A 25,181-nucleotide genomic window follows, 5' to 3' on the forward strand; every position below is an offset into this window, starting at 1 on the left:
ACATAAAGGTCAATTCCACACGATCAAAGGCCTTCTCCGCATCCAAAGATACAGAGAAGGCAGGATCTTCCATATCTTTTGATAAATTTAACATATGTAATGCCAATCTAGTGGTGTTAGAAGAATGTCTTTGAGCAACAAACCCCGTTTGGTGCATTCCGATAATATTAGGGAGAGCCTTAGTTAAGCGCAAAGCCAATAACTTAGCCAGAAGTTTACCATCTACATTTATCATAGAAATAGGCCTGTAATTTGAAGCCAACATAGGATCTTTATTTGGCTTCGGCAAAACAATAGGTAAGGATTCTGCCATAGTACCGAATATGCAACCTTTAGTTAGTTGAGCCTGATATAGATTTAACAAATAAAGTAATAGGGTAATTTGGAATGATTTATAAAATTCCACCGTGAAACCATCACCACCTGGAGCGGATCCAACTCTAAGGGACTTCAATGATGTTTGCAATTCTTTCATTGATATAGGTACTTCAAGACTACCTTTTATATGCTTGGGAATTTTAGGTCCTTTAATTAATTTCAAAGATTCTATACCATCACTTTCTTTATTTGAATAAAGTTCAGAAGAATACAAAGCTTTGTAGAAATTCAAAAATTGTCTTAGAATATTTCCAATTTGTGAGTGAGTGTTACCTTTTTCATCTTTAATCGCAACAATTTTTACTTTCCTTTTTTTTTTTTTGCTTTTAGGTAATTAGCCAATAATCTTCCCGCTTTATTTGAGTTTCCTTAATACAGAGCTTGTTGAGAAAACAAATCTTTCCTGGCCAACTGTGAGGAAATCTCATTATATTTGTATTTAGGTTTTAATAAAGCCTGCAAAGTATTTTGTTCCCACTTGAGTGTTAATTTTGACTCCAATTCCTTAATATCTTGTTCCAAATTAGAACATTCCAATTTAAGTTGTTTCCTAATATGTGCCGAATATGAAATGATCTGCCCCCTCATGGTAGCTTTAAACGCATCCCATATTGTTTCTAATGAGATTTCCTCCGAAGCATTAATTTGAAAATATTCTGTCATATTTAATTGAAATTCATAAAGAAATTTTGAGTCTGCAAGCAATGTATTATTAAATCTCCACACAGGTCTACTAGAATCTTGATCGCCAACTTTTTTTTTTTTAATCTTTATTCATTTTCAAACTTACAATAAGTTTGTCAATATGTTTAAAACAGATTAACAATAAATATATCACTTAATAATCATCAATAGTACAAATGATATGCTCTTATCTCCCACGCTTTCCTATTATATAATCAAATGCCAAACTTAAATTCCATCCAAACCCCACCAGGATCTGACAAAATAATTCGATGTATGGCAGCTTTTGATATTTGTTGTACTAGCTGATCTGAAACAAAAATATAATCTATTCTCAAAAATGAATTATGAACCTGGGAGCAAAATGAGAATTCCTGAGCATTAAAATGAAGGATTCGCCATATATCTTTCATACCACAAGATTGTGCCATGTTATCCAAGCCCATTGATTTAATTAGTCTACTGGGTTTTTTTTATCCAGCAATGGATCCATAACAGCATTAAAGTTCCCTGCTACTACTACATTACAGTGGTAATATCAACTTCTGAAGAGCCTTAAAAAATTCAATTTGATTATGATTAGGGGCGTATATATTAAATAACGTCAGAGTATTATTCCCCGAGCATATTTCAACATGAAACCAACTTCCTGAGGGATCTGCAGCAATTAGATTGAACATAGCCGAACACTTATGTATCAGAATAGCCCATCATTTTCTAACACTCCATCCTCTAGATCAGGGGTATCAAACTCAAATCACATAAGGGGCCGAAATCTAAAACACAGGCTAAGTTGCAGGCTGGATTTTTTATTAAGATACTTACCCCCTCTTTTGCTGATGCACAGTGTGGGCCCCAGCGCCGGTGGTGCCAAAACCCATGCTGGGCGCCAGCAAAGGAGGGGGTTAGTCTTAGTGGAAGTATAGGGATGCAACCTCTCCATCCCCACATTGTAGTCATGTTTTTGATTTAGCGGTGATCCAGTAAAGAAGGGCATTTTCAAAATCTAGCTGATTTAAGAGTCGAGGAGTACAGTAATCATACCTTCCATAGTCAGCCATGAGATGTATGCATGAATAGTCAGATGGGAATCAAGAACAAATGCCAGTATAGTCAGGTTCTTTTAATAGAATCTGGAAACCTAGGATAGGAGAAGTTTGTTTTTGGGCTTTGTTTTGGTTTTTTTTATAAACTTTATTGATTTTCAAATCTAGAACAGTGGTTACAAAATATATGTATACAATTATCATCAGAGATAGCACTTACAATCAATCAGGTATTAAAACAAGATAATTATCTCCACCCTCCCTCCCACCCTAGTTTGAGAACAAAAAGAAAATCAGTAAATTATACATGAAATTAAAATCCCAGACAATATTTGTTAAGTATATAACCCCCCCCCCCCTCTATCCCACCCATCCTGGATATGCAATCAAGATAAAGGTATAATTCAATTTAATCAGAATGAACAAAATGAGTCAATTAGGATAGAAGTTAATGATGGCAGCTTATTTCTTCCACTTATTCAAAGGGCTTCTGATTCATTTTTAATCTCTGGGAAAAGAGACAATATTATCTATCTACAGTATTTGAGTATACGGGAATCTAAACCAGAAAGGTATGGGGCAAAGGATTAGTGTAATATACCAGTTGAATGTCATCAGTTGGCATCATCATCAGATTCCATGACTTTGAATTAGAGTAGCTAAAAGGACAAGGAAGAGTTAGAATATGATGTGTGTAGAGCTGGATCTTTGTCAGGTAGATTATAAGATTGGTAGGGCCTTGAAGAGATGAATGCCACTATGCAGTGAAAGATCAACCTGCCAAAAATAATGAAACCATTTTAAGGCGGTGCTTCAAGGCCTAGATCTTGTAGGCAGGAGAAAAGGAGGTAGGAATATACTGAGTCAAAAGCCAACTTCAGGTGAATAGATGGCTCAGGGTGATATGATAGAGGTCCACAAAATACTGAGTGGAGTGGAAAGGGTAGTTGTGAATCACTTATTTACTGTTTCCAAAAATACTAGAGGTCATACGATGAAGCTACTAAGCAGTAGATTTAAAACAAACCAGAGAAAATATTTCAACGTGTAATTAAATTCTGGAATTCATTGCCGGAGAATGGGGTGAAATCAGTTAGCTTAGCAGGGTTTTAAAAAGGTTTAGATAATTTCCTAAAAGAGAAGTCATTATTAACATGGGTTGGGAAAATCCACTGCTGATTCCAAGGATAAGCAGCATAAAGTCTGTTTTACTACTTCGGTTCTAGCTAGGTACTTGGGACCTGGGTTGGCCACAGTTGGGAATAGGATACTGGAATTGATGGCCTTCAAGTATTTGAACGTATGAATCATATCTCCCCTGTCTCTCCTTTCCTCTAGGGCAGGGGTGTCAAAGTCCCTCCTCGAGGGCTGGAATCCAGTCGGGTTTTCTGGATTTCCCCAATGAATATGCATTGAAAGCAGTGCATGCAAATAGATCTCATGCAGATTCATTGGGGAAATCCTGAAAACCCGACTGGATTCTGGCCCTCGAGGACCGACTTTGACACCTGTGCTCTAGGGTATACATATTCAGGGCTTCTAGTCTCTCCTCATACGTCTTCTGGCGCAAGCCTCCTATCATTTTCGTCGCCCTCCTCTGGACCGCCTCAAGTCTTCTTACGTCCTTCGCCAGATACGGTCTCCAAAATTGAACACAATACTCCAAGTGGGGCCTTACCAATGACCTGTACAGGGGCATCAACACCTTCTTCCTTCTACTGACTACGCCTCTCTTTATACAGCCCAGCATCCTTCTGGCAGCAGCCACTGCCTTGTCACACTGTTTTTTCGCCTTTAGATCTTCGGACACTATAACCCCAAGATCCCTCTCCCCGTCCGTGCATATCAGCTTCTCTCCTCCCAGCATATACGGTTCCTTCCTATTATTAATCTCCAAATGCATTACTCTGCATTTCTTTGCATTGAATTTTAGTTGCCAGGCATTAGACCATTCCTCTAACTTTTGCAGATCCTTTTTCATATTTTCCACTCCCTCTTCGGTGTCTATTCTGTTACAAATCTTGGTATCATCTGCAAAAAGGCACACTTTTCCTTCTATCCCTTCAGCAATGTCACTCACAAACATATTGAACAGGATTGGCCCCAGCACTGATCCCTGAGGGACTCCACTACTCACCTTTCCTTCCTTCGAGCGACTTCCATTAACCACCACCCTCTGGCATCTGTCCGACAGCCAGTTTCTGACCCAGTTCACCACTTTGGGTCCTAACTTCAGCCCTTCAAGTTTGTTCAACAACCTCCTATGAGGAACTGTATCAAAGGCTTTGCTGAAATCCAAGTAAATTACATCTAGCATATGTCCTCGATCCAACTGGTCACCCAATCAAAAATTCAATCAGGTTCGTTTGGCACGATTTACCTTTTGTAAAGCCATGTTGCCTCGGATCCTGTAACCCATTAGATTCAAGGACCATAAGAGTCTTTCGATCTCGCATCAGTGGTCTTTTCTCTCTGTCAGGGGTGTCCAACCTGCGGCCCAAGGGCCACATGTGGCCCTGTGAAATATTTTATGCGGCCCCGGTCGAGGGCGATGCCGTGTTTTCCTCTGCTGCCCCTGGGTGTTTATCATCTTGCCAGCTCCTTCCTCTGTCTTGCTGCAGCATTTGTGCATTTGTGCAGTCCAAGAAACATTTTTTATGGCCAATGTGGCCCAGGGAAGCCAAAAGGTTGGACACCCCTGCTCTATGTCAATATTGGTTACAGAAAAAATCTCCAAGTTTTTGGCATTGGAGGAACCAGTTACATTGTTTACTTTTATTTGAGGTCTGGGAAGTTCATCGATCTCCTTGACGAACTCGTCTTTTTATGAAGACTTGGGATCCCTATATTCAAAAACTTTCACCTAGAGCAGGGGTAGGCAATTCCGGTCCGTGAGAGCTGGAGCCAGGTCAGGTTTTCAGGATATCCACATTGAATATGTATGAGATGGATTTGCATGCACTGCCTCCTTGAAATACAAATCTATCTCATGTATATTTCTTGTGGATATCCTAAAAACCTGACCTGGCTCTGGCTCTCGAGGACCGGAATTGCCTACCCTAGACCTAGAGCAAGAAGTTTAATTCTCAATGAATTACGTTGAAGCTATGGTTGTCTTAATTGCATTCCAGATCTTGGCTGTGTTTGGGGTTTTTTGTCACCTTTCATCTGGGGAGGGGGAATGAAAATGGGATGGAGGGAAAGGGGAATGGGATGGAGGGGGAAAAAGGAAATGGGTTGGAGGGAGGGGGAAGGGGAGAGAGGGGGTGATAATGAGGGATTATGGTTTATAATATAAAATGATTGGAGGAATGATAATATTATTTGATAATATGTATTATAATTATATGGAATGGAATTTTTAAATATATGAATTTATTTGTAAGGAATATCTTTATATATCATATGAATGTATTATTTTGTTCCTTCAATAAAAATTTTTAAATACAAAGCCTTCTAGTGGATTCATGTGGTACACTCAGTTCAACAGGACCATTTCAGGATCCACATAATTGTTGTCTTGGCCCTGACCAACATGTAGACACTGATCAGCATTGCTCTCAACTTCAAAAGAGGTCACTGAAGGCTAGACAGCTCCAATTTGAGGAATTTTTCAGGACAGCATTGGGAGCATCAAGGATGTCTGCAACCTCTGCCACACAAGTTCCATCTTCAGCATCAAAGCTGGTACTGACATCAATGCCTCACTCAACTTCTACATCATCGCCATTACAACCATCAGGAGATACCAGTAAAAAGGCTAAGAAGCATAAGCATACTTCCTCATCCAAGCATGCATCGTTGTCATCCTAGGTGTCCACACCATCAATGCATTCAAAATGTTGATGCATGGGATCAAGGTCACTATGTTTGCTGGTAGTGCCTTCTAGAAGGTGTGCATCTTCATCGAGGTCACCAACACCTCGACACCCAGTACCATCTACACCATCTGTACGATGGCTACTACAATACCTGTGCCTCCCCTCCAAGATCAAATCAGGGAGATATTACAAAGGATGTTGGCTGGCTTGGTACATTCTCAAGCAGTTCAAACTACTCCCCACCAACATTGTTCGAGGTCAAGAAGAGAAACATCATTGAGACATCGAATCTGTTCCTCTAATCTCCATCACATCGATATCATAGAGCTTCTTAATGTACATCTAGATGCACTTCTCAGCATCATAGTCGACACCCCACTGCTCTGTTGCCATGTCTGGGTAGCCAGTCCATTACAAGATTGTCCCTTCCCACATTCAAATGATCTTATATGGGCGTTTGGGCCTTGGATGAAATTTTGGTCCAAAATGTGGTATAAAGATAGACGTTTTGGCGGTCTGGATGAACAATAGCCTGGATGTCCAGATGATTTTCGTGAAAAAAATATTCTAGAAGTATTTTTAAAAAATGGGCATTTTCCCACTGCCAACTTTGGGTGTCTAGCGCCATCCACCCAAATCGGATTTAGACGTATGTTTTGATTATGCCCCTCCAAGTGGCCACAATATATTGAAATCAATAATATGAGAATTCCAATACATAAGGGTTTGGTTAGATGCTACCTTGAGTATGCAGGCAAAGGTGTTGGCTGTGATCAGGTCTGCTTTCTTCCAGATGTGAGTACTTAGTAGATGAAAAGTGATGTTGCCACATTATGATTTTAGCATCGTTGTGCAAAATGTTATCATTCAGTGATTAGATTACTGTAATGCATTGTATTTGGGGATTACAGCTGCCAAATGTAAAGCTTTGCAAGTTGTTCAAAATGCAGCAGCTTGGTTGATCTGTGGATGGAGCAGATTTGATCATATCTCACCTTTACTGAAATGACTTCATTGGTTACCAGTGAAATATTGGATTGTTGATTTTTAAAGTGATATACTTTCATATCCCCTGGTATCTCACTCAGGTGCTGGAAGTATATCAACCAGGTCAAGCCCTGAAGTCTGAGAGGACACTGCGGGTAGTTAGTGAAGGGCTGACACGCGTCCATTATGCAAAAATGAGGGCTTCAGTAATCTCGGTGGCGGGGGTGCTACTATGGAATAATCTGACAGGTTACTGAGGAAGCTCTTTGATATTCAGAGATTTAAAAAGGTGTTAAAACGACTTTATTTATAGAGGCCTTTTCTTAAAAGCTTCTCATTTTAATAATACTGTTGGAGAGGTTTTTTTTAAAATATTCATTGTATTGTTTATAAAAAGCTGTGTATGTATCTTGTGAACTACTTAGGTTTAAGTGGGGTATAAGTTTTTAAATAAATAAAATAAATAAATAGTTCTGCTATATCTTTTTAGTGATAAGATTGTAATTATTATGGCCTTCTTTTTTTAAGCCACGGTCTGGGGCGCTAAATGCTCTGACACTGCTCCAACGCTCATAGGAATTCTATGAGTGTCATGAAAGGCCGGCTGCTTAGCCCTTCACGAAATGACCTCCACACCAACACAGTTGCTGTTTCATATAATTATTTAAGTTTAATGAATAATAAAGCAAAGGTAGTTTACAGGAAATGCATCACAAAAATGTACTGCAACTGTGGGATCAGAAACCAACGCCCCCAGTTGCATGCTTGTCTGGGAGCCCTGAGTCTGCTCTAAGTTCCTCTTTTACAACTGCTTATATCCTTTTACAAATGCATTACAGTGTTGCTAAGCTAATATGATTGGCAGTTACCCTGGTATCTTAATTGATATATTAATTGGCTAAGCATATATCTTTACTCTCTTAATTGGCTATATCCTTTATTGACGTTAAAGTCATTAGCATTGATGTATGTCATTATCAGACTTGACTTGTGGTCAAAAAGCACCTAATTTATCAATCCCAAGCAGCCTGTCTATGGGGCTTCACAAAGGTCATCTAAGCATGACCTCTGTCTTTCTCAAGTGGCCCCCAACCTCTCTTGGTTCCTCATTCTTCTGTGCGTACGTGCTGGCCAGCTGATGTCCACATTTCCATGGGCCAAGGTAAAAGCAGCTATTTCTGCCTTTCTGTGCTGGTCTCAAGTGTTATCTGATGCCCACCGATGCTGTACAAATGTTCTCAAGCGCTTACTCTGAAATTGGCCCATCTGTGGCTTGGAAACTGTCAGTAAGACAAGAATGCTAGAAGTTTGCAGACGCGCAAAGTCTGTGCTGTGCATTGTCCTTATGCTTGGCCTGCTTTTCCTTGCTGGACCAGGCCTGATTTTTTACAAGGAATTTAGGGTCCACTGCTGGTGGGTCTCGCATCGGCATCCCATAGCTACTGGTCCATCTCAGCCTCTCTGCTGGGCAATAGTATTATAACTTTCTTTCCATGCAACATCTTGCAAATTGCTTTGCTTTTTTTGTGTGCCTGCTTATCTCGATAGCCAGTCCAGTCTGTAGGAAGTTGCCACATTCAGAGAATCATCATCCGAAGTTAAAGTTTCACAGTACATGAGAGAAAGTCTGCTAAAGCTGAAGCTGCACACACTCCATTTCAGTGCTTGCCCTGTGTTCCTCTGTCCTTTGACCCCATGCCAGGGCCTGATGGTGTGGGGGGGTCCCACAGGGGTCTTCCTCATCCAGAGCATTTAGCACTTCAGGACATGGTGGAAACTCTACTGTGGCTTAGTAAAAGGGGAGTATATGTGATATATTATGACTTCTTGGGGGCTTGATATTCAAGAGTTTAACTTTCCCTGCTGAGCTAGCCATCCATTGATATTCAGCAGAACTTAATCAGACAGTGCTGCTTCAATATTGGTACAAACCGGCTATAGTGAAACTGGCCAATTGAGGGGTAGTCCATAGACGGAGTCAGGGTGGTCCCAGAAATTATGCGGGCACCGACAGTATTCAGTGCCGGTACCCATATAGCTAACCAGGCAAATTTAATGCCAGTGCCCAGGCATGGCTCGTCATTGAATATCTGTGTCAAACTTTGCCATCCATGGTCAGCGTTTTAAAAAAAAACCTCTCAGCGTCAACAACAAAATATTGACTCTCTTGTTATAATATTGCAAATAAGCCTGTCTACTGGTAAGATTTCTTGAGACAAAAACGCACCGAACAGAGCTCTTTAAAGAATGAATATCTACCGGTAAGGCTTTCTTCTTTCTCTTTTACAACACTTCAGCTCCAGTGTTGTAGCCTGCCGGGCTCAGCACAGCAATAAAGTATCAATAATTGAAAGAAAGACAGTCAGCCTTGTCAACTGTATAGAAAAATGCACTTATCAAGAAAATGTTCTTCAGTAAGCTTTATGAATTCATAGACCTCCTTATTTTTGAATGGGTGCCTTGTTAAAGGGTCTTTTAAGACACGTATGTATATCTTAACCCTATTTTATAAAGAAAAGTAGGCACTTATATTTTTGAATTGTATGCATGAGTTTTAGAATTTTACTGTACAATTTATGCATGTACAGTCGAACCTCGGGTTGCAAGTAACGTGGTTTGCGAGTGTTTTGCTAGACGAGCAAAACACTCAAGCAAATCATGCCTTGCAAACTGAGCATTGACTCGATTTACGAGTCCCCCCCCGAGAACCGTCATCACCCCCTGCCCGCGACCGCCCCCCTTTGAGAACTGGCGACGCCCCCAACTCCCCAAGCTCGTGAACTGGCATCCCCCGCCCATCCAAACACAAGCCCTTACCCCGATCTGACACCAGCACACAGCACCAACCCACAGGATGTGCCGGTGCCCAAAGATCCTGCCTCTTGCCTGGGCTGGGCCTTAAGCATCTGCGAATGCTCAAGGCCCAGCCCAGGCAAGAGGCAGGATCTTTGGGCACCAGCACGTCCTGTGGGTTGGTACTGCGTGCCAGTGCCTGATCGTGGTAAGGGCTTGTGTTTGGGGAGGAGTGTTCACGAGCGGGGGTGGGGGGGACGATGCTGGTTCTTGAGGGGGGGAGCACGCCAGTGGCCTCAGGGGTGGGAGGGGGGTGAGGTGCAGCAGCGCCAGTAGCCTCGGGGGGGAGGGGAGGGAAATGAATCAAGCGAGTTTCCCTTACGTCCTATGGAGAAACTCACTTTGATATACGAGCACTGGTTTATGAGCATGCTTCTGGAACAAATTATGCTCGTAAACCAAGGTTCCACTGTACTTGCTTGCCTGGCTCAAATTTCATCCCTGTGCATGCCCTCCAGTATAGTACACACCAGCATATGCAAAGCATGTACTTTTGCACCATTTAGAAATTTATAAGAGGTCAAATCCTCAATTAAATGAGCAATATACCAGTGGCAATATACAGTGGCAAAGTAGGGGGGAGGGACAGGGGGTGCGGACCGCCCCGGGCTCCATGTTGGTGGGGGCGCCGGCACCTCTCTGCCCTGCCACACCATGCCATGCTCACACCATCCCTTCCCCACCCCGTGCCTCTGTAGATCTTGGCTAGCATGAGCAAACCTCTCTTGTCTGTTACTCATGCTAGCCTGGTTCCCCTCTGAATCACTTCCGGATCATGGGGCTAGGACACAAGGGTGGGCCATGAGGGCCGCAATCCAGTCGGGTTTTCAAGATTTCTCCAGTGACTATGCATGAGATCTATTTGCATGCACTGCCTCCATTGTATGCAAATAGGTCTCGTGCATATTCATGGGGGAAATCCTGAAAACCCGACTGGATTGCGGCCCTCGTGGCCCACCCCTGGGCTGTGAAGTAGACATTGGAGGAAAATCTGAAGCTTATGAGCAAGTTGGGATCTTTTTGCTCTACTGTTGGCCTTCTTTTAGGGTTTTGAGTAGTTATAATGCTGGAGAAAAGCCACTTCTACTGGTGAAGATTTAGAGGTATAGGGGAGGGGGGAAGGGAGAGTGCAAGTATGGAGTGGGGGGGGGCATGGGTGCCCTAGGTACACTTTCTACACCACAGGGTGCATAATTTACTTCTTAAAAGTATACCCCCATTATATAAAATTATCCTCCACAAGTCTAATATTTATAGAGTGCTTTGAGCAATAGCTAACAAGTTATTTCAGTGGCACTAACCAATTAGGTGATGCAATTTAACTGGCTAGGAGCTGTTTCTGGCCAGTTAAATTGCTTTGAATGTCAACCTCAAAATTATTATCATCCTTGTCCTTGTTGCTTCAATTATCATTTAATGGAAGCTGGAGGAGCTCTTTGATATATTTCCACAATGGATATTAAAATACTAGGCATGCAAACCCAATTATAGGAGGTGTTCAGAGGAAAACCTGTTTCAAGTTGTTTAAGTATTCTTCCTGTTCTTTGACTTTTTCAGTTCATTTACACCCCCTTTTTTTTCTAAACCGTGATGGCGGTTATTAGCGCAGGGAGCCGTGCTGAATGCTCCGTGCTGCTCATAAGAACTTAATGAGCGTTGGGAGCAGTGCGGAGCATTCAGCATGGCTCCCTGCATTAAATAACCGTTATCGCGGTTTAGTAAAAGGGGGAAATAAATTCATTCTAATAAAACTTTTTTAACTTGTTAAAATCAGCTTAACACCCTGTAAATTCATTTAACGCATGGAACTTCTTTTGAAGGCATCTAACGTATGTGTATCCCTAATGCCATGAATGCCCTGTATTGGTAGCATGGAATGTTGCTACTCCTTGGGGTTCTAGAATCTTGTTACTCTCTGGGATTCCGGAATCTTGCTATTCTTTGAGATTCTTTATGGAATGTTGCTACTCCTTGGGTTTTGGCCAGGTACTAAGGACCTGGATTGGCCACCGTGAGAAGGGGCTACCGGGCTTGATGGACCATTAGTCTGACCCAGTAAGGTTGTTCTTATGTTCTTACCAACCATGTTCCCCATTCCATGTCTGTTGAATCAGGCTCAAAGTGCTTTTACTAGTCAGCGCTAACCTTCAACAGTACCAAAACCAGTAGGTTATAATAAGCGGAGAGAGAGCAGCAGGTCCTGTCTGACTGCAATATAAAAAAATAAAAATACAAGAACTGTGATATTTTCTCTAAAAACAGCTTTTCTTATTCAGCTGTCCCACCTCAGATCCTTCAGTTTCCAGAAGACAGAAGAGTGCAAGCTGGTGAATCAGTTGAACTATTCTGCAAAATCACAGGAACACAACCCCTGACACGTGCATGGATGAAATTCAGAAAGCCAGTAAGTACCATTATTTGACAGACAAAAATACCTGTTTTCAATTCAAAGTGACTGCTCAGAGACGAGATGGCATAATGCTACAGACAGATTTTTGGGTAAAGACAGGAGCTGGAGATTTACTACCGGTGTGCCGGAGATTGAAGGCCATTTCTCAAGGGCCCCAGCCATATCTAACACCAACTATAGCAGATGTACATTATAAAAATTCTCACAATTCTAATTAATAAATAGAAAATATTTTTTTTCTACTTACATGCCACACCTTATTACCAAAGACTACATTGGTTACCAGTCGAGGCCAGAGTCAGATTTAAGTTTGTTTGTACATTCTATAAAGTCTTACGTGGTTTAGCACCTGATTATCTTGTGGATCATTTTTTATTCATTCACAATGCCCAAGACATAATTGTAATTTGTTTGCTTTTCTATCGGTAAAGGGTTGTTTATACAAAAGCTATTTTCAATGACTCCTATCTTTTTAAGCAGCTTCTTGTAAATCTGTTAGTTAGCTCTGTCTCTTACCAGCAGTTTAGGAAATTATTGAAAACCTACTTATTTAAGAAATTTTTGTAATTTCAAGGTCATTTGTTTTTACTTTCACTGTTTCAATTTTCTTTTATAAACCACATAGATCTCCTAAGCTACTGCATATATAAATACATTTTTATGCTATGTTATTTATTTTTAATTGTTTTGGTCCCATTCTCTGGTTTCTACTTTCCTCTGTCTTTTAGATCTCATTTGCCCTGGTCTCCTTGTCTCTCTCCATGTCCACCATCTGTCTTCCCTCTATGTCAGGGGTTAGCAACTCTGGTCCTCGAGGGCTGGAATCCAGTTGGGTTTTCAGGATTTCCCCAATGAATATGCATTAAAAGCAGTGCATGCAAATAGATCTCATGCATATTCATTGGGGGAAATCCTGAAAACCTGACTGGATTCCGACCCTTGAGGACCGGAGTTGCCCACTCCTGCTCTATGTCTATTTCTGTCCTGTCCAGCATCTCTTCTGTGTCCTACCCCTATCTTCCTGGCACATTCCTCATTTCCCCTGTGTTCCTATTCTTGTCCTGTCCAGCATTGGCCCCTCTGTGTCCCTATGCCCCCAACATGTTCAGCATAGACTCTCTTTGTCTCTATCCCCCATGTCCAGCATTGCCCCTCTGTATCAACATTCTGCTCCCCACATTGAGCATTGCCCCTTTATGTCCCTATCCTTCTCCATGCAAAGCTTCTCCTGCACCATTGCCTCCTACCCACCAATTTCAGGGCCAACATGTCTTTATCTCTCATCATTCTCTCCTATCCTCTTGCCTAGGGCCAGCATTTCCCCTTCTCTCTTCCCTCCCTCCCACCTCTCCCTCTCTCTTCTCCCTCTCTCTTCCCTTCTTCCTGGTCCCCTCCTAAGAATCCTACAAGTATTCTATCTCTTTCTCTCCTGCTCTTCCTGCACCCTACAGGTCTAATAGCTCTCCCTCTTTATCCTTCCCCCACAGATGCCAGCATTATTTCATCATTTTATCTGTCCCCCCTGCCAGTCCTCATGTGATTCTTTGAACTTGCCATAGGTCACCGGCAGTGATAGTGCTCAATACAAGTTCTGACCTTTGTAATAATGAAATGTATGAGTAATGGACAACTTGTTCTTTTGCTACAATTCGACCTAGCTAGTGCATTGATGTGGTTGACCATCAACTCCTACTACTAATTCTAAACCCGCTAGGGATTGGTGGTAAGGTGTATTCCTGGTTGGAAGGATTTCTATCAAGCAGATCCTATAGTATAAAAATGAAAGAAGAAATTTTAGAAGAACGGACAGCTTTAAGTGGAGCACCTCAAGGCTCACCACTCTCCCCAGTACTCTTCAATGAACTGATGTCAACACTAGGATACTCTTTAGACAAGAAAAGACTAATATACTTTTCTTATGCAGACGACATCTCAGTATGCCTTCCTTTCTACAAAAACAAAAATGAGATCAACAGTCAGGTATGCAAAGCTATGGACCAAGTCGCGTTCTGGGCAGACACTATGAAACTAAAACTAAACAAAGATAACACCAAATGTATACTGCTAAGCCCACCCAAAATCACCAACAATGACACCCAAGTGTTACTAAATAATGTCCCACTGAAATTGGATTCAGAACTGAGAATCCTAGGGATAATATTTGACAGGAACCTATCTTGGGAATCATAAGTAGGAACGCTAACCAAGAGAATATTTTTTTGACACTAAGAACTCTTAGTCCAATCACTTGTGCGGTCTCAGTTAGACTACCGTACTGCAACATCCTTTGTGTAGGATGCAGAGTAGCTATACGAAAAAAAGATTTACAGACCCTCTAAAACACAGCAGCCAGGCAAATATTTTCAGCAACCATAAACGAGAAAGAATCACCTCTATAGCTCAAATTACACTGGCTCCCCACTGAAGTAAAAACTCTCTTTAAACTATGTAGTGTTCCCTCTAAGCTGCGTGACTGCGCAGCCGCCCACCTTTCAGCTGTTCAGCCCCACCGAGCAGCTGGTTGAGTCAGAACCAGCATCCCTCCAGTATCATTTTTCCACCTTGTGCTGCTGCTGCTGCTTTCCCAAACTTCTCCCTCCTACAAAAATTTCTGTAAGAACCTGAAAACCTACCTGTTTACAAAATATATCATCCAAGCTAAATGACACCTATAGCAGAAGTTCAGAAATGCTATATCCCCAACAAGGATCCCACCAAACATAGACAGACTATCTGGATCCCCATATTGTGATGTTTTTATCCCTTAATGTAAATTTGTAATTCCTGAATATGACCCTCAAACACAAGAACGTACAGTAATTCTTGGATATGACCAGCAATTTCTTAAACTATAAATCACATTGAACTCCTTCTGGGGTATGCTAATGATCCATAAATATTTAATGTAGTATGATATAATATTTGATGTATAATGCAGTTTGCATCTGTAGAACACACCATTGCCTTTATTCTTTCCTGGAGCAGCAGTTTTCAACACTAGATTCTCTATGGTACCTCCACACTTTCTTCCATTTGGAATACAATCCATTAACCATGACCCACTTATATTTCCCCTGGCAATTCCTTGCCTGTGCAAAAAAAAATCTCTCAGACTCAGCCTCGATATCCTTAATTTGAAAAATTGCCAAAATCTAGCTAAACTATAGGAATCTTACTTCTCATCACAAGCATGCTGTGGGAAGTTCTCAAAAAGCCCAGTAAGTTTGGCCTGGGGGAACACATTTCTCCTGAAGTCAAGCTGACTATTCTTAGTTGTTCCTTTCCCTTTCTTATATGCAAGTATCTCATTTTTCACATGTCATTTTAGTATTCCCAAACTTCCTTCCCCCCCCCCCCCACCTCTACTCTCTCCAACCCTTCCCCGCTGGACATTAGGTTCACTTGTCTGCTTCTGATTTAGATCTTGTGGGGGTTTTTTTTATAATATGGAGAGAGACAAAGGTCTGGGATTGGGCTTGAGGAATGTTGTTCTAGTATAATTGATTCCCAAAATATTAAGCAGAGAAGTCCTGTAGCCTCACTTTCCGTAGTGCCTTTGGATTCAGCATTTTATATGTCTGCTACATTTCACATACATTTAAGCCCGGATTCTATAAATGGCGTTCTGATTGTAGGCAGCGGTAGGCGTCCAACTGCTGTCTAATCAGCCAATTAGGATGCACATTTTTTTTAAAAAAAAGCTCCCGAGGCAGGACGCCTACATTGGTAGCGCCTCTGGGAGCCTAGGGAAGCCCGCATGCCTACCTAAGCTCGCCTAAGGCTAGGCGTGAGCGTGGCTTGCCCTGGAAGTAGCCCTAGGCAAACCTAGGCGGCGGTATGCATCTCCCTAGGCCAACGGGAGACGCATACAATGTAGGCCAGCAAAATGTAGGCTACATTATAAGTAGACACGGCCGCTAAGCTTATCACGGCAAGGGATCTCCTTGCCGTGATAAGTTTAGCTGCCACAGTTGTGGCCACCAGTCCCCCCACCTCCCTGAAGAAATGCAGCAGAAGGGATGCTCAATCCCTCCTGCCCAGATCCCCCCCCCCCCCCGGAATGAAACAGCAAGAGGGAGCCCAATCCCTCCTGCCAGAAACCCCCCACCCCCCCTGAATAAAATCAGCAGGAGGATGCCCAATCCCTCCTGATGGAAACCCCACACACACCCACACCCGAATGAAACCAGCAGGAGGGTGCTCAATCCCTCCTGCCAGAAACCCCCCACCCCCCCTGAATAAAATCAGCAGGAGGATGCCCAATCCCTCCTGCTGGAAATCCCCCCACTGTAGATTCGCTGCTGACGATCTCACCCCCACCCGGACCCCCACCCCTCTCATTCCACACTGGGAAGGGACCAGCCGGCCAGCCATCATTACAGCTTAGATGGAGGGGTCTGGGGGGGGTGTCTGGGGAGGGTGGGGGGGGTAAGCAAATGTTATTTTATTCATAGAAGAAGGCTTACAATTTTCTTTTATAGAATTGCTTGTCCCAATTTCAAATTAAACTGCTTTCAGCAACCCACGGCAGGAAATATTTGTCGCTGTGGGTTGCTGAAAGCAGTTTAATCTGAAATTGGGATAAGCAATTCTATAAAAAAAATTGCATGATTATTAAAAAGACCCCTGAGACAGGCCAAGAGCTGAAACACCAGCAGTGTTGGGTCTTTCATTTTAAATAAAGAAGTATTTGTCCCAGTTCTGCAGGCGTTTACACTCCTTTCGGATGTTAATGTTTTTTTGTTGTGTATTTGGAATTCCATTTTTGTGTATTGTATTCATAGAAGAAGGGTCAACTAAGTTCTGGCCATATTCCTGGAAGATATGTAATTTTAAAAAGCATACAGATGGTCCAGATGCATAAAAGAATAAGCTAATTGAAGGTGAACATTTCAGTTCCATTGATTAAGGCTGAACAGGTTATGAATTAATAAATGAGAAGAAAACTCTGTTAAGGTTGCTTTAAATAGGAATGGCTTTTACAAAATAGTTTGTCCATTATTTTGTACCCATGGAAAACAATTGTAAATTATTGGGGTCTCTGTGGTGTGGAAGTTAGACAGATTGGAACTCATTTTTGAAATGCCCAAATGAACGGCCATGTGCTTGAAATGTCCAGATCCCAAATTTGCCAAAGCAGAAAGGGGATGTCCAGAGAAGAGCAACTAAAATGGTTAAGGGGCTGGAGGAGTTGCCGTACAGTGAGAGATTGGAGAAACTGGGTCTCTTCTCCTTTGAAAAGAGAGGGGACATGATTGATGAAAACAAAACCAAAAAAATGTTCTGGAGATAACTTATTAAACAATTAAAAAAAGTACAATGATAAAAAATACAGTGATAAAAATCCAACCAGAACCTACATGGTCCGTGTTTCGGCGAACACGCCTTCCTCAGGGGTCCAATGGTTTGCAACCTCACATATAAAGAATTGGACTGAAAACAGTCTATTGTCTTTAAACATGTGAGCAAAGAACACCGCAGGCAAGCTACTTCAGCTGTAGGTATTATGGGCATTCTTAGCAAAGCAGAAAGCAGGTCTCAGGAGTATCCTAGCGCAGGGGTAGGCAATTCCAGTCCTCGAGAGCTGGAGCCAGGTCAGGTTTTCAGGATCTCCACAATCAATACGCATGAGATAGATTTGCATCTCAAGGAGGCAGTGCATGGAAATCCACCTCGTACCTATTCATTGTGGTTATCCTGAAAACCTGACCTGGCTCCGGCTCTCGAGGACCGGAATTGCCTACCCCTGGCCCTAGTGCAGTGTTCCCTCTAAGGACCAAGTTCATGTAAGCAAAAAAAAGATTTTTCACAAGCAAAGGACCGAGTTGATTTGAGCAGAAATTTTCCATTCCATTACCCTGATAGGGAAATGGAATGGAATGTACATTACAAATTAAGAATTACAAATAGAAATGAAAAAATGGAAAATAAGATGATTTGTTATTTTATTGGAAGGACTTAAAACATTTTTCAGTTGGCTCTCAGAGGCCAACACCTCCTTCCACAGGTCAAGACAGTAAGCGGTCCTGATCTGAGAGAGGAGGTTTTGTTCTCTGACCGTTGGTCAAAAATGGATTAAAATTAGTTCAGTTAAAAGATATCACCTTAATTCTATTTTCTATTTATATTTATTAACATGTATAAACCCAGGTACCACACTTCTTTATCCTGAATTAAAAATAAAATTCATTTTTCTACGTTTGTTTTCTGGCCATTCACTTCTGCTTTTCTCCGTCTTAAGTTTCTATCTAGGATTTTTCTCTCCTTTTACTTTCAGCTTTCTTCAATTTAGGGCTCCTTTTACTAAGGTGCGCTAGGATTTTAACACGTGGAATAGCGTGCGCTATATTGCCGCACATGCTACACCTTAACGCCAGCATTGAGCTGGTGTTAATTCTAGCTGCGTAGCGCGCGGTGTAGCGTGCGGTAATATCCTGCGTGCGCTAAAAACGCAAGCGCACCTTACTACAAGGAACCCTTAGTTTTCTACCTCTATATCCAGATTTAACTCATTCTTACTATCTAGTCTTCAAGTTCCCTCTTTTTTATGGTCTATTGGAAGCTTCCATCTCTTTCCCTCACCCTGACTCTCCAATTTTACTGCACCTTATTCCCAGCCTTTCACTAAATCTGCCCCCTTTCTCTACCCTTTCTATTTTGCCCCCTATATCTGCCATTTCTTTCCCTTTCCTTTAATTTTCTCCTCCTTTCTGTCTCTCCCCCCCAATATCTGCTCATTTCCCTCCCCTCTTCAATCCAGCATCAACCCTCTTCTATTCAGTATCAACCCTCTTCTATTCAGCATCTGCCTCCTCGCCCCCTTTCCATCTAGCATCTCCACACTCTCTCTCCCCTTCCATCAGTATCTCCCTCCTCTGTCTCTTCCCCTTTCCATACATTCTGCCCCCTCTTTCCCCTTTCACTTCCCCGTTCCATCATCTCCCTCCTGTCTCTCCCCTCTTCCATCCAGGCTTTAGTTTCCCTCCTTCTATACAGCTTATTCTCTCATCACCTTTCCATTCAGCATCTCCCCTCTCTCCCAATTCTATCAATATTTCCATCCTCTTTGTATGTCCCCTTCCATACAACATCTGTCCCCCCCTCCCCCCTCCCCCCTCACCTTCCATCCAACAGCGGCAAAAGATGGAAGAGTGATGCCAGAGGGGTGCTGGTCCCTACTCCACCAGCTGTACGGTGGAGCTGAACAGCTGCGGGGCCTCCTGCTAAAAGGTGCACGGCCGCGCAGCTTAGCGGGAACATTGGCTTAGTGGTTAGTGCAGTGGACCTTAAACCAAAGGACCCAAATGAGTCCTCCAGGAACAGAAAAATACTGTCAAATCCAAAATTCCTGTATTCTGGCTTAAAAGTCATTATACAATTTTGCTGCTTGATAAAAACAAAATTTTAAAAATACCTGCTGTACCTAAAAATATAAGCCACTTGCAAGCCTGAAGGCTATTAACTGGTGTACATTCAGGTACAACATGAGGGGCATAATCGAAAGGAACATCTAAGTCCATTTTCGTCCAAGTCGCAAGTCGTCCAAAATAAAAAACAGCTTAGGACACTTTTTCGAAAAATACGTCACATTTTTTTTCATTTCGAAAATCATCTTAAGTATACGTCCTACTGATCTGATCGTCCAAGCTGCTAAATCGTCCATCTTTATACCACGTTTTCGTCCAACTTTTTGTCCAAGTCAAAAACGCCTAGAACAAGCCCTGTTGGACGTGGGAGGGGTCTGCAAAGTGATGGACTGAACATCCAGACATGGCACCTAAATAGTGGGGTACCTTACAGGGAGGGCACTGCTGTGAACTTCACAAAAAAGGTGCCATGGCTTCTCCCTGCAGCTCCCTTATAGGTTATGGTGAGCTCCCCAAACCACCTCCAGAATTCCCTAGATCCACTTATCTACCACCCCAATAGCCCTTATGGCTGCAGGAGCCACTTATATGCCAGTACAAAAAGGTTTGGGGGGGGGGGTGTATAGGACAGTGTGCATGTTTAAGTACAAATGCAGTGATTACAGGGGTTATGGGCATGGGTCTTCCTCTCTATGGGTCTCTAGCCCACCCCCAAGATGACTTAAGATGCCTCTGTTCTGGACGACTAGGCTTTCCTATGCCAGGTGGCCAGGTGATGATGGTCTGGAGGCTGAATTTTAAAGTTGTGATAAAAATTTTTATGGGAGTGGGGTGGGGTCGTTGATCACTGAGGTAGTGTATGGGGGTCTGTGTTATGTGTTTTCAGTGCTTATCTGGTGACTTTAGGTGGGTTTTTGTGACTTAGACCATGTTTTACATGGGCTAAGTCACAACGTCCAAGTTCCATCAAGGCTCTGTTGTAAAACTTTCAGTTATACATGCTGTACGACTTAGTCTAAGCCAGTCCACGTCCCGCCCAACTCCCGCCCTCGCCACTCCTCCCAAAACGCCCCATTTAACTTTGGTCGTTCAGCGGCACTATGAAGGCCTAGGTCGTTTAGAAACACGTCCAAAACCCAGTTTTATTATCGGCACTTGGACGTTTTTGAGAAATGTTCGTCCAAATGTCGACTTAGGCCGGTTTTTGGATGTTTTTCTCTTTCGATTATGAGCCCCCTTTTATCTAGTTTTGCTTCTAACTTTATTAGCTTTTTTTTGTTTTTTTTGTTGAGGGATAAGAAAAGAGATTCATGTTTATCCGAGGCCTTTTTGCTTCTTTCAGTGCGAGTCTATTGTTCAAATAAATTGGGACATAGCCCTGAAGTACTTTAAACAACAGGCAATAGAAGTTGAATAAGATTTGGCCTTTCACTGGGAGCCAGTGTGTTTTTAGGTAGACTGGTGTCATGTGGTCATATTTGTTCATGGAAAAGATTAATCATAGTGCTGTAGTTTATATAGTTTGCAACTGTTTTATCATTGATGTTGGACATAATAGGTACAAAGGGTCAGATTCTGTATAGGACGTCCAATCTCAGAAGCCAGCTAGGTGGCTTTTGGAGAATCGAACACGGGTGTCCTATATAAAATCGTGTCTGTCCTCAAAGACAGATGCCTAAGCTTGCCTAACACCACAAATCTCTAACCGGCGTCCGGAGAGGGTGAGAGCCAGAAGGCCTTGAGCATGCGCAGACGCTCAAGGCCCCGCAGCAGCCCGGAAGAGAACCGGTGGCAGGCATTTTCAGCAACGACACACGGGTAAGGACAGGGCCGGTCAGTGGGGGGGGGGAAGAGTCGATCTCGGTCACGAAGAGAGGGAGCAGCGCCGGTGGCCTCGGGGGAGCAGCAAAGCCGGTTCGCAGAGTGGGGTGGGGTCTCGCAAATCAAGTCAACGCTTGGTTTGCGAGTTGCAGTTCGCTCCAGTGTTTTGCTCATTTTGCAAAACACTCGCAAACCGTGCTACTTGCAAACCGAGGTTTGACTATATATTCTAACTTAAAAAGCATCCACTGTAAAATGTCCAAAGTTGTCATATATTAAAAAAAAACAAAAAACTTGTAATACAAAAAGTATAATTAGAAAAAGGAGAGGAGGGGTCACGTGATGGCTGGTTCCTGAGCGGACGCCCGTACACCGAGCTCCGCTCTGCTTCCCCCGACTTCCTCCCCTCTCGGCGCGCTCCCGACCAGTACATGACTCAAAATACGAGGCGCAGCCGTTGCTAGGCATCAGGAACCGGCGGCGGGCTAAAAAACGCGGCTTGCACACACCAGCGGAGGAGCATGCTGCCAGCGAATTTGCGGCCGATGCAGACCTTTAGGAGCCGGGAGCCCGGAGCACAAGATGGCGGGGGACCACGTGCTGGCTGGTGAGTCTGAGCTTTGAGCACTGCGATCCGCTTTGCCTCCATCGACTTCAGCCGACTTCCTCCCTTCCTGGTGTGCTTCTGACCGGCCCTTGCTTGATGCTTGATCCTTAAAGGCACAGTTGCTGATAGACACCGGGAGCCGGCTGGGGGCTGAGCACCATAACTTGCACTCTCTAGCGGCGGAGTATGCCGCCAAAGGTTTCGCGGCCGACAAAGACCTCTGGGAGCCCGGCGAGCAAGATGGCGGAGACCCAAACAGACGCCGTGTCGGCCCAATCCCCAGACGAGGTGATGCAGGTCTCCATGAGGCACCTCTCGCAGCTGCTTGATGAAAAACTGGCTAAGCTGCATGCCTCCATGGATGACCTTAAAGATACCTTGGTGGGGCAGGCTGCACAACTACAACAAGTAGAAGAGCGACTATCGGCTCAAGAGGACAGGGCTGGAATAGCAGATGGCAAGCTTGCTTCTCTGGAGGCCCGGGTTTCCCAGCTGGAGGAGAAAGTGGAAGATCAGGAGAACCGAGCTCGCAGAAAGAATCTTAGATTTATTGGCATACCAGAGACTGTACATGATTCTGAGCTTAAGCATTTGATTGAACAATGGCTGCCCAAGGAGCTCGGATTCCCGGACGCTGAGGGACCTGTGGTGGTGGAGCGGGTTCACCGTGTGGGGCACCGACGTGACTCGGATGGTAATAACAGACCTCGAGCTGTGCTGGCCCGCTTCCACAACTATGCTGTTAAGGCCCGCTTACTTGATCTGTTTAAGAAGACGTGTCATCTGCTATACGAGGGTGCTAAGCTATTGATATTTCAGGATTTCTCTACTAAAGTGGCGGAGCTGAGAAGAACCTTCACGCCTTACTGCTCTCAACTGGTTTCCAGAGGAATTCGATTTGCCTTTCTTTACCCGGCTAAGGTGCGCTTGACCTATGAGAACCGCACCTTTACGGTATCTAAGGCAGAGGAGCTGAAGCGCTTCATTGAGAGTCTCCCTGCTCAGTAATGAGCATGTTCTTTAGGGAGCATCCCTGCCTGAAGACTAGGAGAATTCTGTTTTGGGGGTGAACCTTCGGGCCCACCATGCTTTCTCATGGATTCATCTAGGACAAGGACTATTCTTGCCTGTTTGGATTACTTTGCTGCCCTTTGGATGAAGCCTATTTGTTTGGACATGGTTGCGATGCCACCGGATTCGTGATGGAGGGCCTTTGGCGGTTTGCTGACATGATACTTGGGGAGGGGTTGATCCTACCCCTCTCAGCCGGCTTTTGCGCAGGACTGGACGTTTGATAACTATTTTCTGAATATCTCTTTGATTTGACCTGGAGAGTTAGCTGCCTTGTTCTGTTGTGCGGGGCTGGCTGTCTTGGATCTTGGATCTTTTCTGCTCTTTTTGACCCTCTGTGTTTAGCCTTTATGTCCAGGGTCTGGGATGTTTTCCTGTTCTCTGTTCTCCACTGTTCTATTTTGTTTTAGTTGGGTCCTGGCTGCGACCGGTACTTGTGGTTGGAGGTGCGTGGGGGGGGGGGGGGTTGGGGGAGGGTGCGGGGGGAGTGTGAGCATCTGTGTTTGAGTGTGGTGGGTGTTGGTGGCATGGGGGTGTGGTCGCCAGTGTGGATGGGGGAAGAGGCGGGGGGGTTGCTGGAGGGGAGGGGGGTGGGTCATTTTGTTTGTAGGGGGGGGGTTTGTCTGAAGAAGTTGGCAGTTGTGTTGGTGGGTAGTTTGGGGTATGGGTTGCATCCTGGGAATCTGGCTCAGACTGCTTTTCTGTTTGAGTGGACGGAGCGCCGGCTCGGCTGGGAGGCTGGTGCTGCCGCCCCATATGATCTTTGGTCTTTTTTGTGTACTTTGGTTATATTTGGGTATTATGCCTGGGGTTAAGATTGCTAGCTTTAATGTAGATGGGTTGCACTCTCCTGTTAAGCGTAGTAAGGTACTTCAGTACTGTAGGAAACTACAGGTGGATGTCTTGCTTCTTCAAGAGACGCATCTCAACGCGTCTGAGCATGCTAAGCTCCGCAGGGATTGGGTGGGTGAGCTTGTCTTTGCTTCCTTTAATAACAGACAGAGGGGTGTAGCTGTGCTTTTCCATAAGAAACATACCTGTACTATGCACAAAATGATTTCGGATTCTGAGGGCCGGTATGTAATTTGGGCAGGGGTGTTTCAGGGAACGAAATATGTTTTTTGCTCTATCTATGCCCCTAATGTGTATTCTCATCGTTTTTTCTCTGTATTAGTTGCTGCCCTTGCTCCCTTTTCTGAGTACCAACTGGTGCTCGGTGGGGATTTCAACATTACTGCTGACCCCCTAATTGACTGTAAACCTCCCAGGCCTCGCTTACATCAAGGGGAACACAAGGGGATCAACTTTGTTGCTTCGTAGTTGGGCCTTGTGGACCTTTGGTGCACGCTCCATCCAGACGAATCTGATTTTACTTTCTATTCACCAGTGCATAAAGCACACAGTAGATTGGATTATTTGCTAATTGCCCCACCCCTTTTGTCCGGAGTCCGTAGAGTGATGATTGAGGACGGAGTACTCTCCGATCATCACATGGTCTGGATGGAGCTTCTTGATCACCAGGCGCCCCAGAGGACCTTGTCGGGCTGGAGAATGAATCCTACTTTGTATGAGGATAAAGATTTCCGCACTTTCCTGGCGAACCAATGGGATTCTTATCTAACCGATAACTCCTCTTCTGATGTTTCCGAGGTGGTATACTGGGAGGCTAGTAAAGCTGTTCTAAGGGGTAAAATTATAGCTTACACCTCCCATAAGCGGAAAGTACAGGATAAGGCACTGCTGGATCTGTCCCGTCAGTTGGGTCAGGTGCGGGGGGAGTTGCATAGAAAGAGTTCCTCAGCCCTCAAGAGTCAATACGTGGAGTTGCGACGTCAAATTAATGATTTACTGGCACAGAGAGCCCTGCGGGATATTCAGATGTATAAATACCGTTTGCATAGGTGGGGCAACAAGGCAGGGAAATTGTTGGCCTCCTTGGTTAATCGCAGGGCCCGCAGGCAACATATTCCCAAAATCTGGGCTCCTGATGGCTCTGAGGCAACTTCGCCCGAGGCTATTCAACAGAGCTTTGTACAGTTCTATCGGGCTCTATATGATCGGGGGAGCTGTGACACTGAGCAGAGAGCAGAGTTTTTTCGTGGCCTTCCCCTTCCTGAGTTGTCCCAGGACCAGAGA

At 43.8% G+C, this 25,181-nt stretch overlaps 1 protein-coding gene across 3 annotated transcripts in view; it reads left to right on the forward strand.

Annotated features, from left to right (window-relative positions):
• The window catches only part of MYLK (myosin light chain kinase), a 607,164-nt gene that overhangs the window by 475,044 nt on the left and 106,939 nt on the right, over nucleotides 1-25,181 (forward strand). For all 3 annotated transcript variants that reach the window (XM_033946557.1, XM_033946556.1, XM_033946555.1), the window contains exon 21: nucleotides 12,046-12,173. In XM_033946557.1, the coding sequence (XP_033802448.1) occupies nucleotides 12,046-12,173 (128 nt within the window). The remainder of the gene's footprint in view (nucleotides 1-12,045; nucleotides 12,174-25,181) is intronic.

The sequence above is a fragment of the Geotrypetes seraphini genome, chromosome 5 (assembly GCF_902459505.1).
Source record: "Geotrypetes seraphini chromosome 5, aGeoSer1.1, whole genome shotgun sequence".
In the NCBI taxonomy this organism is placed as follows: Eukaryota; Metazoa; Chordata; class Amphibia; order Gymnophiona; family Dermophiidae; genus Geotrypetes; species Geotrypetes seraphini.